Genomic DNA, 21,855 nt, shown 5'->3' on the forward strand with positions numbered 1-21,855 from the left:
AAAAGACTAGTGCCTATTTAAAACAATCAGTTTACTAATGAGAAAAATTGTAACAAATATGTTCATCTGAGATCTAACTCCACTTTATATTATATGGAACAAAACTATAATAGTAGCCTTTAATCTGTATTTCTTATAAGAACCTCTAAGGCCTGGTGATAGTGTTGTGATTATTAATAACTACTACAATTCTGTGGTGCCCAGATAGATACCAGTCATGGGTATTATGTCACTGCAGTGAGCAAAACATGGGCAGATTTTGGAATGGAAACTTCAGATAGAGCTGGAACAGCGATCTCTTTTCTATTTCTAGACTGCCTGCCTGACATCCCTGGAGAACCTCTCCTGAGGCAAAATACAGATGGGCATGAAGAAATTATGATATTGCATTCTAATAATGAGTGGAAGAAAACAGCGCTCAGACTCGGTCTTGCCCCGTTCCCCTTCACTTCCTCCCTCTTCTTCATTCTCATGTTGGTTTTCACAATGAAGTATATTCATGCAGGTGATAAATTACATTTGGATACAAAGATTGACAGGCTGGCTTCATGGGAAGCAGTGACAAAACTCGCACTGATTTCAGAAGAGACAGAATTTTATCTGAAGCGTAAAAGGGCAGATTTATAGATCATTAATATTATACTGCTTTTGCAGGAGTATGAGATTAAAACTGCTATTTTGGCACTATTTGGCATGAGCCTRTTTTGGAGCTACTCAGCTACTCCATTCAGTTCAGTAAATAGGAGGGCTGTGACTCAGCTGAAATCGTTTGCTTTCTAGTTCCCTCTAATATGGGCATTTGGGTCCCAATTTTAAAGTAGGGCACATATATATAGGAAGAGKCAGCAGAGGAGTCTGTTGAATAAATATTTCAGTCCTTACTGAAGCCTCAACAACTGAAATGCAGTTTCAAAACAACCTTTATTCTGCTTGAAGACTTAGTACAATTTTTAAAGCAATTTAAAAACAAGACACAGCTCCATCAACTCTATAGCCTGAACAAAATTTCAAGGAGGCAAGTTTTCATTGTTGCCTTGTAAAGGCAATTTACAACCCACCTAACCCTCCACCTCCTCAAAGACCATTTTGAAACAAAGTAATCTTAATGTCTTAAACACATTTAACAGAACAGAGTTTTATTTTTAAAACAAGAATAATTAAAAAAAAAATAATAGCAGCATCTTGGGCAGCTAATGCAGTCTCATCAGGACAAGTGCAATGTAACGTTACCAACTCACACAGCCCAATTTAGTCCTCTACTGCAGTAAATACATGATTATTCTACATAAAATGTTGCATTTTGGAACCTTGTCCCATGGGAGGCATTGTGCTTTGAGCTGCCCATTTCTAAAGTGACCCTGAAAAAAATAATATCAGGATTCACTTTCCCAACTTAATACCATGCATAGCAAAAGCACTGTGTGAAAATCGGCAGAAGTTTTCCCCATTAGAAGCATCTGAAGGTTTTCCCAAGCATTACTCATTGCCAATTACAAGACAAAGCCATTTCTTTACTACAGAACAGTTGACACCAAATAGAAAATTTGAAGATTTGGTTTCACAGATTGTTTGACAAGATTTCTTAGATAAGTGAACCATACAGACAAGCTTTAAAAAGAAAAGAAAAACAAAACAAAACACAGAAACATAGCCTTTTAACTGTATTTGGAAACATGCTGCACCCACCAAGATCTAGTGTGTATGTGTGCAAACAAAGTTAATGATGTCACTTACTGAAGTCAGCAAAAAGATTATGTTTGGTTCAAATGGGCCTATATTAGGATCTACTCATACATACACACCACATGTGTGTGTGTGCATACGCACACAACCATGCACACCCCAAACCCTCAAATCCAAATTTCAAATTAAAGAAATCAAAAACTTGCACGATTTTTCCTCATATTGCTTGGGAGTGCTAGGTTCTCTCTGCTATGTGTCATACCTTTCAAAAGCCTTGTGAAAGTGCTGCTGCAGTACAGCATAACTCAGGACTTTAAAACAAAAAAATCCCCAAACAAAAAAAGCAAACTGAATCAAATCCCACCCCTGAACCATATTAGATGGAAACACTACGTATCAATAGAAATATAGAAAAGCACCATGTTTCTTCAGTTATATTCACGTATTTTTTTTTTTTCCAGATAAATAGTCTGTTTTAGATCAAATCACAACTGGAGTGAGCAATATGGTATATTAAGGAAAAACAACTCTGCAGTGGACAGGGCCTTTGGCAGGATGCAGTGCTGTGCATTGTGGAGGAAGGGAAATGCAGAGGCCACCCAATGCCTGGATAGCACAGAACTCCCTCGCATGCCCACTCTGAGGGTCTAAGTGATCCTTGTGCATTGCACGGACGCTGCATAGGCAGGACTTCTCCTTAAGAAGCCCTAAGCACAAATCCTCACAACACAGTGCTTGACTCACTGTTGCTTATGGAAGAAAAGCAAGTGCCAAATTTGCACAAACACTAGTTTTTCTCTGCTACAACCACAGATGAAGTGAAGTAGTATGGCACAACAGAGGAACAAATGGCATCCCATAATGGGCTGGGCATGCTAGGAATATGGCCCACTGACATAGCAGAGGTTTTCTTAATATGAGGAAAATTAGATCCAAACTAGATCCAAAACAACCATAAAATTTCTCGAGAAATATTAAGTGAAAGATCAATTCCGAATACCCACAATTTTCTTATAGAGAAAAAAAGTACAATTTTACACTTAAAATTTCAAAAATTAATATATGTCAGAAGAGTATTTTGGACTGCTACAGGTGTTAAATTGTTGTATATTGAACTAATTTGTAACTTTAAGCCCAGTAGTATGACTGTCATGCTAGCATAACTGTTGGTGCTTTTAATAGTAAAAGAAAATTACTAGAAAACCAAATTCACATGGTCCTATCCTGAGAGACCTGACTGGGGGAGAAAGAGGAAGGGAAGAGATGAAGACTAAAATTCTATCCAGAAAAAAAATATTCAGAATAATTTTTTAAGTGATGACTATCTTGATATATTAATATTGATTGAATCTTGTTTCCTGATATAAGTTTCAGTAAGAAAATACATCTACAGGAAAGCAAGAACAACCCACCAAAAAAAAAGCATAAAATCCAAATAAAAACAAAAGCCTTACAGCATCAGAAATGAAGGGATAATGTAAAAATTAAGAGATAATATAAAAACTACTGGTGACTGGCAAATTTCCTATTATTTCCAATAGCTTAATAAGTACTGCATACTTTGTCTTAAAACATATATTTCTAAAACAGAGCTATTATGAGAGAACTCCATGGGTCTTACTCTTTTGATTGCATATGCAACTGCCTTTAATAGTAATGGATTTTCCCTTTGCATCTCAAGGGAAGAATAAACTCTTATCCTCACTTAGTCAAAACTTTTCCAAGATTTCTCTGAATATCATTATTTTCAGTTTGTAATGTGTGAATTTACTGAGTGTGGTTAGGGAAATTAATAACCATTTCAAGCCACCCACAGTGAATAGCCCCAGAGTTCCTAATAAGTCTGTGTTAGTGGGATTCATGTATTTGTTTCCTTTAACAGAACCACAATTCTGTAAGTCTTTGGTGCTGAATTGTAAAAGTGTTCACTTTGATATTGCCTCAGTCCATAAGCTTATGAAAATAAATCCAAAATATTAATTATGACAGCCTGATGATATTTTTAAAACAAAGGTTTTCCAGTCTTAATTAGCTCTATGTTGTATCCAATTGTTCTGAGCAAAGGTGAGAGCTTTTTTTACAACACTAATACAAAAAACAATCCTAGGCAACATTTTAGAGAAACTTCCTTCATATGAAATGAAAATATCTTGACATGCTAACAAAAATTCTGCCACAGTAGGTCAAGATGTTATTTATTTACTATGAAGAGTGGATTCATTCTGAAATTCAAACTATCTCTCCTCATAGTCAAATTTTCCTTTGTTTTTTTCTGCAGTCACTATCAGAGAAGGATATACAACTTTTCTTCTTCCAAATACAAAGACAATCAAGACAGAAGTTCAAATGCTTCATGAAGCAAACATAGCACGGTACCGTATTCTAAAGATATCTCTGAAACAATATTGTTGGACTCAATGATAATTTGTAATGTTCATATACTTTTATTGAATAAAGCAGCTTTGAAGCTTATTAGGCACTGCCCAACAAAATATTTAGTCAAAAAAAAATTATGAACTTTTTAAACTGAGCTAGTAGCTCAATAATCTATACAAAGAAAACTGTAAAATATTTCATAGTTTTCATTCTGAAGTCAACTCTTGCTGGCTTCCTGTACATTTCTTTTTAAAAAAACAAACAACCAACAAAATGAATAACAAAAAATTTATCATCAGGAAAAATATTCTCAGGCAAAAGAAAGAAAGAAAGAAAAAGAAGGCAAGGAAAGAAGAAAGAAAAACAAGCTTAACCTGTAGATATGCTTGAGACAAGACTAAAGCCTAAAGAAAATTCAGTATTGCATAGCACAGTCTAAGGATTCAGCTTTCAGCAAACAGAAAAGGGAAATGAGAAGCAGTTTGGTATTGATAGTTTCCATCAATGATAGTTAGTCATCCAGTACTATTTACATTATTATATATGGTATGCCATTGAAAGTCCTGTTTTCTTCAGTCTTAAATATATTCTTAAAACAGGATTTTTAAATGTCTAAACAAAACACTTCCTGGCACTTTGCTATTACAATTCCTCTGAACCACATACTGTAACTGAAGTCCTTTTAAAGTGTCCCTTATAAATGAAAGTGCCGTTCTGCTACATATCTTTCACCAGAATCCAAAAAATCCACAATGCTGTGTGGCTGGATCCGCTGAGTGCAGCAACACCAAATCCAAACCAGGTTGTGACCAAGAAATTCCGAAAACCAGATCACAAAGACCTCTTATACCTGGGGTCTGCAGAATCCAACATTCTAGCTGGTAAAGCTTCAGAAGTGGTCGTAAACAAGCACCATGGTTAAAGGCCTCTATGTCCCTGCAGGGAGATCAGGTTAGGATTTCTCTCTCGTGTTTTTCTTTTCTTGATTAAAAAAAAAGCACTTCAGATTAGAAACATATGTTCACAGCTTACTACTGTGATCTCTCCCACTGCAGTTGTGAAGAAAAGCTCTAGTCCCATCTGAAGACAGATAGCTTTGATACTGCAGCTCAAATTCTTGAGTAAGGCTGAAAGGAGCCTTCTCTCTCTAGAGGCCTCAATGTTGTCAAATCTTTTCTTTAGAAAAAAAAAGAAACAACCCAGCGTATTACGATCTTCATCGCCTCTGCTGTGCATATACTGGGTAGGCTAGTGTGACATTGAGAGAGTCATTGTGCTGCACAAGTGATGTGTGTTGATAATGTAGCACCAGTTCTTTGAGTGAGTTGTACAAGTTATATGGCTCTGCAAATCCATACCCAGTAGGTGTTTTGTTTATCACACAGTGCTTTACTTCTCCATCCACCCTAAAAAGGAAAACAAAAAGCAGTTTTTAGTTTGACAGTACAGTAAAGTTTAGCTAAAAATAAGGTATTGGCAAAAACTCTTCCAATGCTAGTCACCACGTAGAATTCCTGTCTTCTGTACTGGGATAATGGTAAAAGTCTAGGTTTAATCAAAATTCCCCAATGTTGTGTTAGCTTTGGAAGGCAGTAAGCAGGCAGGATGCTGCAGCTGCACATAAAGGAGATATTCCATGCTCTAATTTCCCTTCTCCATGATGCTCATCTGTGGGAGTGCCACAGGTTTGAGCTATGTAGGAAAGGTAGGAGGAGCACCAATAAGAAGGGGTGGCCTCAGGGCTTGGTAGTCTGCTTCTAAGCCCAAAGACACAGTGGGATCCATGCATATGCAAGTACGCATCTGCCCCTTGCTCAAGGTAGGCCTCAAACAATGATTGCATCATTCACAAATTAGGGTACGTACACAACAGAGCAAGCATAGCAGCCTTGTTTGCTGCTCTCTCGAACAAGGAATGTTCCATCTCGCTTTCCCCGCAGCAGATTTTCGGCTTGGCTTCTATTGATATTTCCCACATTCCATGTTCTCTCATCATGATGGGGCAAGTCTTCATCATCTTCTACCATAGAGTATTGGCTGTTGAAATATGACAAAATACATTTATGAAACATGTTACAGAGCAAAAACCAAGAGCAAACTACTTCTCCTTCACACTACTTGAAAAAAAAGTACGTCACTGGCTAGTAGGATGCCTCCCTGGTAAAATCAAGGATGTAAATTATGTAATACTGCAACATTTCAACTGCTGAGTAAAAACAAAATCTAAGTTCTGTCCTTGTTTCTTTTAAAAATACTCATGTAAATCTGAAGAAGGAAATAAAAGGATGCTGTTTTATCTTTCAGAATCTGCTGTGAGCACTTCAGTACTTCTACTGTTGCTCACTGTTTTGGTAAATAGCAAGCCCAGTGAAATCAATACCTTTTGAGTCAGCTTCATTTCCAAAGACCAGAATACTTGGTCAGCAGTGAAAAATAATGCAGTATATTGACTACAGCTGCTGCTTGGGAAACCTATGAGCAGCTGTACAGGTAGACAGATTAATTACTCATAGGGGAGATGGCTGCATGGAAAGCGTGAAATAATAGAGTGGTCTCTCTCCTTATAATCAGATTATGAGAAGAGCATATAATATAGAGTTTTCTCTTCCAAAACAGCCACCAACTATAAAGATAATTCGAGTTGAACAGACCCCTCCAAGCTAAATACCACCATGAAAGAAGATGTCTCCAGAATGGTTTTGTGGACAGCACTGACATTCTGCAGCTCCAGGACTTTCTACTTGTCCAGTAGCCTATACTGGTGCACCCTTCCTCTCCCATTCAGCTTGTAATCAATGTGTGTTTGGCAAATATCTTTATTCTCTCTGTAAAAGGTACTTAATCAGTTTTTGTTCCTCTAAGAAAACATGACTTCCCACTCATCCATAGTTCTGTATTTCTGAAGATTCTCAAAATTCTACAGAAATCAGCAATCTCACATAGAATTCAATTTTTCAGAAAGAGGAGGGGGTTCTTTTGTTTCATGTGACACTCCATCTAGCTCCCTTATCCCATCATACCCCTTTGTCCTGCACGATATTCAAATGTGTTCAGCAGTGGCTCTGTCTTCAACCAGCACCTAAAGAAAGGGATTGCTATTTTCTACTGCTGCTTCCTATACTGATTTTTTCTGCTTTATAACGTTAGAAAACAAAAAGTTTAATTTGTCAGCAGAAACCTGAGTACATATCAGATCCACTGGCAAGGATAGTCACAGAGTTAAAGAAAAGAAAGATTTTCTTTAAACAGATTCACTTACTAGTTTGATGCAATGTTAAATTATTCTTGCTGTCTAGCGGTTAACTGATGGGAGTACCAAGTGGAAACAGGTAGCTACATATTYTCCATTATATCATCTTTGATCTGTGCTAGGACTGGGTGAATACATGGCTTCAAAATGTCTGTGCCATTTTTATAACTTTGCTTCTACCAATGCAGCCACAGCAGAGATGCACAATTTCCAGGATAACAGTAGGAGACTCGGTAAACCAAACCAAATTAAAATGGACCACTAATGTGAACAAGGCTAGAATGCAAACCCACAAAACAGTCATTGTCAATCTGGTGTTTTTGCTATATGTCACTCAGCCAGGCAGTGTAAAAAGCATGCACAGGAAGCTACATAGGTGACAATGCTGATACGGATTTTTATTCAGACCATTCCGTTTTTTATATTTGTTCATTTCTTCTCTGTTTAGTATTTTAAACTGTGAATTCAAGTCACTTTTGATATTATTTTATGGTTTGCATTTGGTTACATTTGGTCTACATTCTCACCAACTGAGTGCCTTTTGCTTTTTGCCCAGGAATTAGGTGATACACATTCAGTGGCCAAGCCCAAATCAAAAACATAAATGAAACTGAATTGCTCAAATGACGGAATACTATCCTGCTACTACTTCTCACAAAAATTAACCAGACCATAAGCCAGAGAAGAACCACTCTTCAACATACAAATTTTATCATCTCTGATACCACTGTGATATAGTACTCTGGTACCACTATACTGGATGGCTCCATGATACCAGCACTTGAACTTTGGAAAGAGCCAGCCTGTGCCTGAGACCTTCTGAACATTTATCCATTCATGTAACACCCCTTCGAGATACTAACACCTTATGATCTTCACTTTACTGGTAAGAATAAAGACACTGGTTAGGTTCCAGTGCTTTGCTATAGTCACCTGAACAATGCACTAGGGGGTGAGATAAAGTCCTTTCTAATACTTGTGTTATGTAGGCTGCCACGTGTTAACAGTGTACACTGTTACTGGATAGCTAGGCTTGAGATTTCCTCTATGTGGTCCTGGAATTAAATATGCTTTATCTCATTATTGTGTAAGATGAATTGAAATACCAGGAATATTTAAATCTTTTAACACTCACTCTTCTGTATTTTCATTGCCCAGCCATTCATTTAGCTTCTTCTGCCGAACACCTTTTTGAGTCAGCCACCTGGACAAAAGTTACAAATAATTGTTATTCAGAGAAGTTGGATGCCAATAAAAACAAACTTTAAAAAATATTTTTATTAATTCATAACGGTACTTACATCAAATACTGGTCTCTTGTCTTCCTCAGCTGTATGAGGTCTGGCTTAATGCTGTTCATACGCTTGTCTATCTCTCTATATTCAGCTGCTTGCTTCTTTAAATCCTCTTCTAATCTGCGTCGGCTGTCCACAATTTCACTTATTCGAGACTTCAATTTTTCATAGTTGTGCATAATTCTGAATGGAATAATTTGGTAGGTTATACTCTCACGAGGTCTTATTCACAACTTTATCTGCTATTTTCTCATGTAGATATTTAAGATAAGAGATTATTCCTCTAGATGTAGGTACACATTTTGCAAACTCACATCTACCCTAGTTAAGGCTTCCTTAGCTTACAACTGAACAACTGTAAACTTGCCAACATGCTTTAGTTTTAGGTAGATCTGTACTTGGTACTGCTTTTTTCCTCAAAAACATACAATTCAAAGTGCAAATACAAATACTGACCTTTGTATTTCCTTCTCATTTCCTTCACGTTTAAATTTTTCAATGTATTCCTTACTGTATCTTTCTTGTGTCTGGCACTGCTCTTCAAATATTTTTATTGTTTCATTAAATGCTTCAATAGCTGTTCTTTTCATTTGAATTTCCTGAAAATAAAATAATTGTTATTACAGTTCTTAGCAAACAGAAAGGATGATTTATTGGCCTGTATCACAGAGAGACTTCAGTATGTTGTAACAGAATGGCTTCAATCCCTTTACCAAGAATGCATTCTGTCTGCAGAGCCTTACAAAGTAGAGAAAACAGGCCTGTGCAAACTGCTAACATGATGAGGCTTTCCAAGAAAGGCAAACTGCTAGACAAAGGCCTAGCTTCAATACTTGTTTTGTATAAATAAGGAGGATTGGAGGCTTGTGGCACTGCACTTTGCCCTTCGTACCAACTAATGTCCTTAGAAGTATAGCTGCGTTTCTAAAACAGAATTATAAGATGTAGCACTGGACAGATCTCAAGAATTCATCTAGTCCATCCTCCTGCTCCTACACAGTTAGACGATACCGAAGTCTTTAAGGCAACTTTCATGTTGCCTGCATACCTCCACCTTGCCTCAGTTATTTTCAGGCATATTTCCTGTATATTGTAAGAAGCCGTCTTGATCCTGAGGCTGTAAAACAGCACTAATTCCACCGACACTTCAAGACCCGGTTAATTATTGGTTAAGATGAAAGAAACATAAAGGCAGCTTTTCAATCCTGCACTGTATCTACACGTCATCTCTCCACTCTGTGTAGATGAAATCAGCTCCTTCAGAAACTAATAATAAAATATAATGTTCCCTTGCAGATATGTCTTGAAAACCTGAGCTTGACCTGATGAGGTCAGTGTGCAGAAGTGTTGCTAAATCAAGGGAGTTCTGAGCTTGCTTTGGATGCAGGTGTCAGACTTAACCACAGGGTTAGGTTGCAGGTGCTGATGGTTCAAACATGAGTAAGCAATTCCATTATACTGAACAAGCACATCAAGCATGTTTCCTCTTTTGGGCGACGGTAGTGGTGGAGGAAGGGAGGAGAAGAAGGCAGCTTTCAAACATGGCTGTATGAATTTATAGTAATATTCTTCTAAAACCACAGAAGATGACCTCCACTTTCTGTCTGGTTCAAACATAGCTCACCTGAGAAGTTCTTGTATAGTCTTCATAGAGTCTGTCATATTCTCGGCTTTTTTCTTGGAACTGGGTATTATATTCATGTAATTTCTTTCCCACTGCTTCAATACTATCCTCTTTTACTACTTGATCCTGGGAGAATGAGAAGAAGGAAATACATTCAATAAAGAAACAATTACACTGAACAGATTTTCAGGATAAAACTGCTTAAAAATGCCCAAATATTTTACATGGAAAATGTGGTATCTCTCTTATCAATATGGAGATATCATATACTATATGCAAATAATATGCAAATTAGAAATAAAATTAATGATAAAAACAATTTTGCATTGCAAATGTGCAGCTTTGTACTGAAAATTATATATTTCATTGTTAATGAGTGGGATATTTATTAACATAAGTTTATTTCTTAATGATGTATCTGCAATATTTAAAGTTTTAATTATTTATTTGCAATTTGTGGGGTTGTTTTTTAAAAAAAATCTAGCTTTATATCCACTTTATTTTTTCAAATATTAACAGATGTGAGGTTCTTTATAATCAGTGACTCCTCAGGCTGTAATAATTTCTCTGTATTTAAGTGGAACACAAAGAAAATAAACCAAATTACCTGCTGGTACTTAGATACTGGATACAGTAATTTTACATCCAGTTTAGGATTATACTGGGCTAGTGATTCATTCCGGTAGTGGTTTATTAGCTCGACCACGGAGTTGAAAGTTAATGGGTCAGAAAAGCCGTATTTCCCATCTCGGTGAAATATTTTGATTAATTTATTATTTCCTCCTTTCCTGCAAATAAAGTTTGTTGAAAAGTCAGGCGTAATTCAAATACTACTGCCTAAAGAATGTGGTATTTGAAATTTACTATTGCATGTATACTGTCAAGTATTACAGACCTAGTGTAACTATCTTACCTTAGCGTAAGGGTGTAGTCCCCATGCATTTTGGTTGAAGCATCTCGTACCAAAAAGGTACCATCAGCAGTGTCTCGAAGCTTCTCATTTACTTCTTCTCTAGAATGAAAGCAAAAGTAACCAATCATTTCAGCTACTTCTCACTCATTTCTTCTCTCACTGTGCTCCAATTTCTTCTGTTTTAAAATAACCGCTTTTTTTAAGAGCCTTCTTGATCTCCATATGAACAAACACAGTTATTTAATAGCTTATTTAATATTACTAGTGAACAAACGGAATACAAAAATGGTATCTTCAATATCCTCTTACTGCTGGAACAAAATAATATTAATGCAAAGGTCTTTCTGCTTGTTCATACAAGCCTGAGCAATTGGAGAAGCCAGTGCTGGTCTAATGTACCTATATATAGTACAGTTAAAAATGTTGCTAATATATGGCACTTCTTAGTCTGGCTTATTAACCATTGTGCCTGGAGTTGAGGTTCTCAATGAAAGAAAAGAAGAAAAGACTTATTTCTTGGTGTTGTCCTCTCATGCCAGCATTTCACATAGCTGTCTTAAAATAATACAACAAGCACCAAATCATTTTACATATTACATTCTAACKGACTGCCAGTAACTTTTTAGTCATGTTTGGAACAAAACCAACTGTGATATGTTTGTGTTGGAAAATATCCTAAAACTAGCTCTTTGAACTATAATTTTTCTATACTTAAACAGAATATACATATATAAAACAACATAGCAAGAATATAAAGCAAATATAGGAAATATACATCTTGAGCTGATTTACCTTGAGATATCTCCCCAGTACCATTCAGCATCTTGTAATGACATGTTGTTATTCATACCGTTGTTAGTTACAGTATTAGGTTTTGGTGGCTTAGGAGGCAGTGCTGCAGATGAAAGGAGAAAAAGTTGATTATAACTCATTGAAAACCTGACCGTATATACCTTGAAATTATACCTTAGTGCATGAATGAGAAAAAAATGAATGGTTATGAAATATAGCTTTCCATCACTTTAAAAGGTCTTTAAAAGGTGCTAGAAGAATCAAGATATTTTACTGAAAACAATATAATTCAACAAGCAAGATGTACTGTTTCAAAAAGTACATTACTCTTGCAATAACATATTTAAAGCAAAACAACACCATACCTCCCCCCCAAGTCAAGAAAGCATTTGGAAAAAAAATCTGATGTTTGTCTTTACCTCCTTCCACTGTCTTCAGGTGAATATAAATAGTAAAACATGTAAAATTTCTTTTTTTCCTCCTATGCAATGATCTTAGGGGAATGTTGCTATTTTCTCACCTAGGAGCTAGGTAATAAAAAATGCAAACCCACAGCAATACTGTACATTTAAGAAGAATTTGGTTTCTCTGATACTCAGCATTTTGTGCAATGATTTGCTGAAAAGCACTTTAAGAAACCCATCTGTGACCCATATATCCCTTGCGTTAATCTTAGTATTCTACAGAATAAATTGTGTTCCAAATGCCAGGACTGATTAAAAACCACATCCCCTTTTCTCAATGTCAAAGCTGCATACGTATACCAGTGGGTGCCAGAGAAGATACTGCAGCACTCCTGACTTACTAGCAAGGGGGACTACGTTTAAATCAGGATTAAAAATCAACCCAGCTCTTTTAATTCTCTAGTAAGTACAACATTCCTTACAAACATGCCTCTATGTATAACACGACCGGCTACAAAAGACAATGTTTTTATAATTGCAATGAATGACAAGACAGCTTAATATTTTTAATACCACATGACAAAATGATGTGATATCAGGAATTCAATTAAATACTGTTACATTTTAAAATCTGTTTTTCCTAAAACAATCCAAACCAATGATTTGTAATCACTGTTTCAGGAAATACAAGTGTTATTACAGCATCTCTTTTTAGCCACAATGTGGAGCAGAGATAGCAAAAATAATAATAATAAAAGAAATGCAACATTTTTAGAATATAATAGCAGAGCTAGAGCTACATATGACAGAATAAAATCAAAACCGAAACAGGTCAATTCAGGAAAAATTCAATTAAGTAAGCAGACAGGTATTTCTACAGGTTATGATTCTAATTACTATAACCATGCACTAAAATACAATTTAATTCTAATCTATGAAAAATAAAGGAAAAAGGAAAACTATTTGTATCAATGACAAAGTAAATAAATCTTAAACATCCACTAAGGATTTTTCAGCAGTTATCGTAAAGACCCAAATGAATTAGCCTTCCACAAGAAGACTGCAGCTTTACCTGGCGGATCCATTTCTATGTAAAACATCAAGTCTGTGCCACAATTTATATCTGTCTTAGGATAGTCTATATCCAGTTCTTCCATATTCCAAACAGTATTGTACATTTGTATGAGTTTCACTGAGTAAGCTCAGATATAAGAAAAGAGCCAGGCTCTCTTTGTAATGGTGTCTTGGAATTCATTTTAAAACCTACAAGGGGCTGCACTGTAACCTATTACATCATAATCCTCAGCCAATCATGTCAAAATAATGTCACCAGACCACTCCTGTTTCATCATTTCGTTCTACATTAATCTTAAAACAATTTCAGTTTCAGAAAGAATCTGCATTTAGCAGAATGGCAACATAAAGCTGGTATTACAAACAGAAAGCCGGAGTGGGCTCCCCTCATGCACATCTCCGTTTCATTTGCCTGACTCTTTGCTGCTTGGTACAGTCCAATGCTGGCAGGATGACAAAAGGCTGATATGCTGCAGCACGTAGCTTTCACACACACGCGCACACAACACATGCACACGCACACGCAGTGGAGCTCCGTTTATAGATAGGTAGGTCACTTCTCAGTTTCATTATCCTACTCAGATGCATGAAGTTTACCATTCAAAAAGCTTTAATAAGCATGTGTACATGCTGTACGTATACAAAGACGGGAAAGGGAATTAGAGCATGACTCCACGTGTGTGTGTGTATATCTATTATACATATACATACACATATATGCATATATATATCCACATAATAAAATATTAATTATATTTTTAAACTTTACAAATTTCTGTAGTTTTATGGACACAAAGGTCTGACACATTTGCTATTATTATATGAAATGTACTTACTACAGAGATGTCTTTTTTTATCTGTATCATTTTGTAATGCAATACAATACTAATCATCTGGATTAACTAATTTTGAAATCTAAAAATCAAATATTGTAATCTTGCATTTAGGATGTCACTGAGACTTTCCTAAACCATGGAATAAAGTCAGAGCTGAGAAGGATCTTGAACAATAATTTTGCAGAACATAAAAAGCCAGTCTGTCAGGATACAACAAGATTTAGTCTGCCTTTTCACACTGTTTCTCTACCCTGTTCTCATTGAGATATTTATCATGTTAATTGTTTTTAAAAGCAAGAGTCCTTGTCAGTGTCTTCTTCCTAACTTGACTTTATGTCATCAGTATCCTCCTACTATTTAGAAATATTCCTTCTTAACTCCCCCCCATCACTGACTGTAACTCTCAGACCTCTTGGAAGGAACATGTGCAGAATATACTGCTAATTCCAGAGCAGAATGCTATATAGAGCAATCTGAATCCTTTATATTCACTATAATCTATGGGGGCAGAAAACCAGATACCAAAAATAACCACAACAAAAAGTAACTGTAGCAACTGCCAGTGCCTATATCATAAGAAATCCTGGGGCAGCCGAAATGTGCTCTCTCACAAATACTCATTAAAAATTAACACAATTCATATCCTTCCCAAATATTTCACACATATCTACCCTCCCTCTGCGTCCCTCACTAGCTCACCTGCTTTAGACAAGCATTAACATGTAAGAACATGACTGGAGTACCAAGAGCGCCAAAAAAATACATGCTAGTTTGCTTATATGTTAAGCTTAAATTCATTTCCCCCTCCCTGTTTAGGTAGACATGTTCCAAAGATTCCTTCCATTTCCAAAGTGTAATAAGATACTTAAGATCATCCCAGACACAAGTCCAAACACTGAACTTGAAGGTTTAGCCCACCTGCTACCCAAACACTTGAGTTGCCAAGGTAATTATTTAAATTAGGTTATAAAAGATTTCTGAAAAAGACTATATTGCTGCATTTAAGTTTAAGAGGGGATCACTAAGATTTTTTATTCCATTGAATAAAGGCTTTCAGGAAAAAATAAGTCTCCAGGGTTTCACTGGTGGCCCAATTCTGGACTGCCCACACCTGTATAATCAGGTTACTGCTCAGCTCAAACCAACCCAGCTTGCAGGCAGGAAAAGGCAGGAGACAGACAGGTGATTTTCCATTGCCTCTGCATAACTTGGAGAGGTACTGGGGCACTTGACTTTCATTCACATATCTTAAGACCATGAAATCTCTACCTGGTAATMGGTTACAGTAAAGTACTTCCACAAGGTGATGAAGAAAGCACACAGAAATTCAAAATCACTTACTTTGTAAATTATGCATCACAACTGCTCGCCCTTGTAATACAGCCTGAAAATACAATCCAAAAATCTGAAAAAATAAGTGGTTTTCTCTTATAGAAATCTTTCTAAAAGAGAAAAAACTCTTTTTATTAGGAAGTTTCTCTGAAGCAACTAAGCAAAAAATAATTCTGAAAGAAAAGTCTATGCTTTCCATTCAATTCTTCATAAAAATCACTAAAAAAAGCTGTAACATGCAGTCAGAAAATCCAAGCCTTCTCTCTGTTCTTAACTGCATAAAGCTCTGTGCTGTGCAGAAGGTATCCACTTACTCTGGTTCATCATTAAAAAGTGAACCTGACTTTAGTACTGTTAAAAAAAAAAAAAAAAGAAGAAAAAAAAGAAACCACCCTCAGTAGCTTGCACGTCTCTCTCAGATAATGATCTCAGTTTCATGATTAACTTGGGCAGGTTCAAATATTTGCTGAGCCAGGGATTTCAGGCGGGGGAGGGGAGCCAGATTCAAAGGAAAAGTTGTCAATCAGTGAACAAGTGACCAATGCAGGATGAACTTTCTCATTGCAGCCAAGTAAATGAGAAGACCATTGTGAGAGGTCTTAAAATAGACTCTGTAACTGGCTGCTGAGTGCAGTATTAAAGTCAAGAAAAGCACTATGAACAGCCAAATACAGGAAGTGGCTAACTTAGTTCAGAAAAAAAATAGAATCAAAATCTTCCTTGAAAAGAGCTGTACCTCTCAGAACAACCCCGTGCAAGGCTGCTTGCTTGCAAGCACACCTCCTACACACTTGTGCAAGATCACAAACACACGTGTTGCTTGAAGACCCTTAGAACGAACTGGTGAGGCATTTCATCCATTTCAGATAAACTGAAAACAAAACACTAGAAAAAACACCTGTCCATATCCATGGTGTTTTCAAGGACCTCTGGGTTGTTCTTTTCATTTCTTGGTCAGGCAGGTGGGAAAGGGGACTGTACAGAGAGGGAGCACTTTAGGTCATATGTATTTCCCTTGCTGTAGTGTTTGGTGGAGTATCACACTGGCTGAAGAAATGGAGCGGCAACTGAAGAGCCTGTTCCCCTCTGCCTACACCAGCTAACTTCCTTACCAGCTATACTTTTACATGGAAAAAATCAAAAGTGAAAGGAGAGGCAGACCAAAGGGTTCCTTTGAGAGAAAGGCAGGAATGGGATTAATATTTTCCTCTGACTTCTTCTTGGAAGCAGTGAGAACCTCTAGTAGCTGTCTTCCTGGAGATCAGCTGTGGCTCCCTTATGTTACTGAAATGGTATTGCAAAGTTTTCACCTCCCTCCTCAAACCCTCCACTTAGCAAAATCGTCCTGTGCTACAAAATATCAAACCTACCAAAACCCACTTGTGCCTTACAACGAAATCTGAAATATCTGCAGTATATTTTCAGTGTTTTATAGCTGATTAAATAGTTTCACCTATAACAATTCTTTGCTCTTCTAGTTTTGACCTTTGCCTACTAAAACAATTGTCAGTTCTATATATAATTTAAAGCACCATAGTCATAAAAGTACAGCCTACTTCAAATAGAGATCATAATCTGTGTTTCTGAAGTAATGACAGTACACAGGAGAAGAGAAAAATCCAACTTTTGATAGTAACTGATATGCCTCTTATTTACTGTTCAAAATTACAGAAAGGGGTGATAACGCTTTTTGGTTTATAGGACCACAGTATAGAAGTGTATTCTGAAAGGAAATCAGCTAATGATGACAAAGAAACTCTGGTTCACTTAATTGTTTATTATTTTAAAAAGCACTGGTACCTAGGCAGATATAAAAGTCAAGCTTTTGAAACTACTGAGGGTATTCCTAAGTCTGAGCTTTTTTTTTTTTTTTTTTATTTCAATGCCTTGTGCAAAAATGGGTTGGATCACATGTCTGGTCAAAAAAAGGTACTGACTTGCACACACCTGCATTTTCACGCAATTGTCGCATCTTAACTTTTATTTAAATTTAAGAATTCACCACCTTGAGTGGTGCTCATCGAATCTACAGATTTGTATTTGCAGAAACTCAGGGGCCAACTACTTTTTTGTGTCATATTCAGAGCATCCTTCTGATCTATAAAGGAATATTTTTCTAAAAATGATGCATGAAGCAGGACAAGGAACTGATCAGGATGGAGAGGTTTGCATGTGTGTGTGCACGTATATGTATAGGTATATGTACATACATACACATATACTCACACACATTTATAATATTAATCTGTAAAAAATTCTAGCAATGCCATACATGTTACTTCAGTTTCACCAAGTACTTTTAATTAGGTATTGAGAAACATAAGGTATACACTATTACCAAAATCTAAACCAAGAATTCAGTATTGCTAGTGCTGGAGATTATTAACAATGTATTTTGCTCCCTGTTAAATCAGGTATAAAGCGCATGATTTTTATTAGCTTAGAAGGGGGGCCCTCTGCCGGGTGAGGAGCAGACACGCAATACACCGTAAAAAATCAATTCTTCCTTGACAGACTGTTCTCTGCACATGCCAAAATACTCTTAGCACTGGCTGACGATCCAGCCAGACTTATGAAATTGTGCAAAAAAGTCCTGATAAGGGACAGCATTCTTACATATTCTGTTGCGCTCCCAAGACACTGCAAGCCAGGACCGTGGCTGATCCGGACCAGTGCAGTCAAGGGGAGCTTTTGGGCAGATTTCAGGAGGAACAGGACTGGCCTTTACATCCCCTGCTCTGGTTATTATTCTATCAGGCTTGCTATATTATGTTCAGCTAAAAGCAAAGCATCTGTATTTTGGCTGTACTGCTAGGACTCTCACCCAAACCACCACCAAGTGACCAGTTAAGTATAAGGCAGGATCATGACTTCTTTTATTCTAGCTAGGATCCTGTGAGTAGTAATCCTACCTCTTCATGCTTAAAACCTGTGGTATTTTACAGATGGAGCCATTATTTACAATGTTATTTACAATGTTACTTACAGGTCTGGAAAAGAGGAATAAGCTGTGATGGACAGCCTAGAATGTGGACAGCCTGAGTTAGTGTGCAGGCCATTGAGGCTTCAGTTTGCCACCACGGGATGGGAAGTGGCCTCAGAGGCTGCAGGAGCTCCTCTTGGTCCCCACATCCCTCCCTTCCCACCAACCCAGGGGCTTCACGTTGCCACTGCTGTCCCACACCAGACCCACCACTTCCCCCCTCCTTCTCTGCCTCCCTGCAATAACCCACACCTTCACCTTGCATACCCATGCGCTGCTCCGCACTCCTCAACACTCCGCCAAGAGGACCCCGATTTCCCTGCATTCTTCCCCCAAACCACCCCGAAACTCCCATCTCCCCACTTCTCCCTCTGTGACCTGCCAGCTGGCCATGAGCTAGCACTGGACTCATACAACAGCCGCCTGGCAGGGGCCCTGGGTGCTCGCTGGCTGGTGGGCCATGCCCCAAATAGTCCCACACACGGCTCTGGGACCTGCTGCTGCTTCATGATCGTCAAAAATGAACTGAAAAAGCTTCCAGCCCTGTATGCCTAAAAAGAACTCATAGTCCATTTTTCAATGTATACCTCTAAAAGCACACACACCATCATACCTTTAATCTGTTCTGTGAGATTCTGTTAGATATAACCAATGCTGTTAGGTATAATCTGTTATAATTAAGACTTTTCTAATACTACTGTTTCAAATGGCATATTTGGAGACACACACTTTGTTTCTGACTATAAAATCAGCATTACTCTTTTATGTTTCTGTGGCTGTTCATCAAGTTGGAATGTTAAAATGGGATGCTAAATCATTCAGTTTGTCCACTAAGCCTAATCATCCATTGGGTCTTTGGCTGATTAGCTACATAGACGGGAATCAGAAAATGGATCTCATTACCAATTATTCAGAACATCAACCATTTTCATAATCCTAGTTCTCTTGCAACATTATTTTGTCTTTACATACTACAGACTTTAACTTAGTACTTTAACTTCTTGTGCAGGATTAGGCTCTATTCTGATTCACACATAAAAATGCATAGTTTCCCACTGAACACTGTGACAAGGAAAAAATCAGTCCAGAGTTGTTGTGCAACAAAAAAATCAAGTAAGGGCCTAACAATAACTCCTGGTTTTGCACTATGGAGTGTATAGCATCACTGTAGCCATAAAATGTCCAGCTTGAGATGATGGTCCTATTTGCATGCTTTCTATTGTTTGGAAGCAAGAAGGATGATTATTGGGTAATGTGATGAGAAAAGAATCAGAAGAAAAGAAACCTGGCAACACTGGCTTACCTGTTCTCACTTAGTTGTCATTAAATTATTTTCAACAAGTAAGAGTCTTTCTGTTTAAAAGCTCTTAAGTTATGAACAATTCTATGATAGGTCTGCATTCTCCATTCAGAACACTTACATAAGAAATAAGTTATCTTTTCTAGGATTCTTCCTTTATTATAATGTCTCAAAACATTTTTGATGGAAGGTCAAGCCACTGTACACAATAATCTTGGAGCTGATAATTTTGAAAAATATGTCTCTTAGTCTTCTATGAGAACTGTAAAAACTCAGCACTTAAGACAATCACATGACTGATTTTGGAGCTGAAAAACAGATTTGTTTCCCAATCCTGTAAAGAATCATTTAAGATTCTGTAGATACTCAACTTCTGAAAACTATTCAAGTGCTCTACAGGCCTTAGAGCAGAAGCTAGTTAACTACAGGCTATAAAGTTTGAAAGTCTGCATCTAATTTTTTTTGGCATATTAATAAATGTGCAAACGCTCTACTAAAACACATTCTCTTGTCCAGAATGGACCCTGAAATACACAGGGAAGGAGTTCTTTTTTTGTAATGGATCACATGAAAAATCCCAGAAGGACCCTCAGAACAACCAACTGCGTTACAAAATATTAATTAATTCATAAGTTTGATGGATATAGCTGCATTTCAAGGGCTCTAGTGAAACAGATATAAAGGTACTCTCAGGATGACTAGCCTCCTTGCCCTCATTGGCGGTTCTGACATCAACACCTTTCACTTATATATTTTACTAGTATGAAGCAACTCACAACTAAATGCAACTAACTGATCTCTTAAGCTCAGCTTGAGAAATTCTCACTTCTTGATCCRACCTCTGTATCTGCTCACTCTACCACTGCCTCAAGCCATGCAAACTTACATATCCAAAAGAGTTTTTAAACATATCATCTCAGAAAGTGCTACTATTAAAGTCTTTAGAATATTAGAGGATTCGGTAATGTATTTTGCTTTTTTAAGGCTTATAACATGTGGCAAGGACAAAATCATTCTTTAACAATAAGCAGTTATTTGCTGACTGTTAGTAAAATAAGACAAGCAGGCATTAAAAGTTCGGACTCTCTTGGTTTTCATGAAACATTAGGAAGACAAAATATACAGTGGTACTGGAATGCCTGCTTTAACTGTTTGGAGAAAACTGAACAAAAAAAAATTGGTATAAACTAGCTGAGAGTAAATGTATGCTAATTATTGGGAAAAGGTTCCTAATTACTATAGCCTGTGAGGTTAGACCTTCCAAAGTAGTAGAAGCAAAAACCATAGCCATTTAAAATGGATCTTCATTAGTTTATGAAGGGAATTATACAGTGTGCCTACTTAAAATAAGAGAAGTAACGCATTCTTCTGCTGCTGTTTTTCTGCTGCTGTGCTCTAGCTCTTCAAATCTTAAATGGCCCTGCAAATCCTACTGACATGAACTTTACCTTATACTTTTAATAGAGAGGTGGGAGAGCTACAACATGCCTAATGTTCGGTTCACCAGGCCCTATCCTTTGTTAGGATATTCTTTGTTATAAAGCTGTAAAAAGGATTACTTCAAGCTACCACCTAAAGTCTCCTGCATTAACAATTTCCTTTGCACACAGTTGGCAATTCTGCTTTGCTCATACCAAATATTTGATTTAAAAACAGGGGTTTTTGCATAAATTAGAGGTGGGTCTTACTGTTTGTTGACTAAACTAAATGCACACTCACAGAGTCACAAAAAGTGTCATCTAATTTTCCTGAATAGGGTGTTAATATTTTCTGTACCATTTATTGATATTGACAAATAAAGCTCTCAAGACTCTGGATTAAAAAATATGCATAAGTAAACAAAGGGTCAAACCCTAATTTATTCAGATGATCTGTGTGGGGTATAGTATTTTCAAGAAAATCTGACTGGGGCTACAGAGTGAGAGATAAGTAAGATCTTCAGAATTTGCCCCCTCCTACACACGTAATGATATATATTCTATTGGTTTGCAGA

The 21,855-nt window shown here is 37.0% G+C and overlaps 1 protein-coding gene across 2 annotated transcripts in view; it reads right to left on the reverse strand.

The window, feature by feature from the left end:
* Positions 1–902: 902 nt before the first annotated feature.
* Positions 903–21,855, reverse strand: part of PIK3R1 (phosphoinositide-3-kinase regulatory subunit 1) — a 56,647-nt gene continuing 35,694 nt past the window's right edge. For both annotated transcript variants that reach the window (XM_026073753.1, XM_026073752.1), the window contains 9 exons: positions 11,934–12,036; positions 11,142–11,240; positions 10,836–11,016; positions 10,229–10,354; positions 9,061–9,203; positions 8,611–8,787; positions 8,445–8,513; positions 5,926–6,096; positions 903–5,465 (listed from right to left, as the gene is read on the reverse strand). In XM_026073753.1, coding sequence (XP_025929538.1) covers positions 5,276–5,465; positions 5,926–6,096; positions 8,445–8,513; positions 8,611–8,787; positions 9,061–9,203; positions 10,229–10,354; positions 10,836–11,016; positions 11,142–11,240; positions 11,934–12,036 — 1,259 coding nt within the window. In that variant the 3' untranslated portion in view covers positions 903–5,275. The remainder of the gene's footprint in view (positions 5,466–5,925; positions 6,097–8,444; positions 8,514–8,610; positions 8,788–9,060; positions 9,204–10,228; positions 10,355–10,835; positions 11,017–11,141; positions 11,241–11,933; positions 12,037–21,855) is intronic.

Source organism: Apteryx rowi, unplaced genomic scaffold (genome assembly GCF_003343035.1).
Source record: "Apteryx rowi isolate R43461 unplaced genomic scaffold, aptRow1 scaffold_377, whole genome shotgun sequence".
Lineage (NCBI taxonomy): Eukaryota > Metazoa > Chordata > Aves > Apterygiformes > Apterygidae > Apteryx > Apteryx rowi.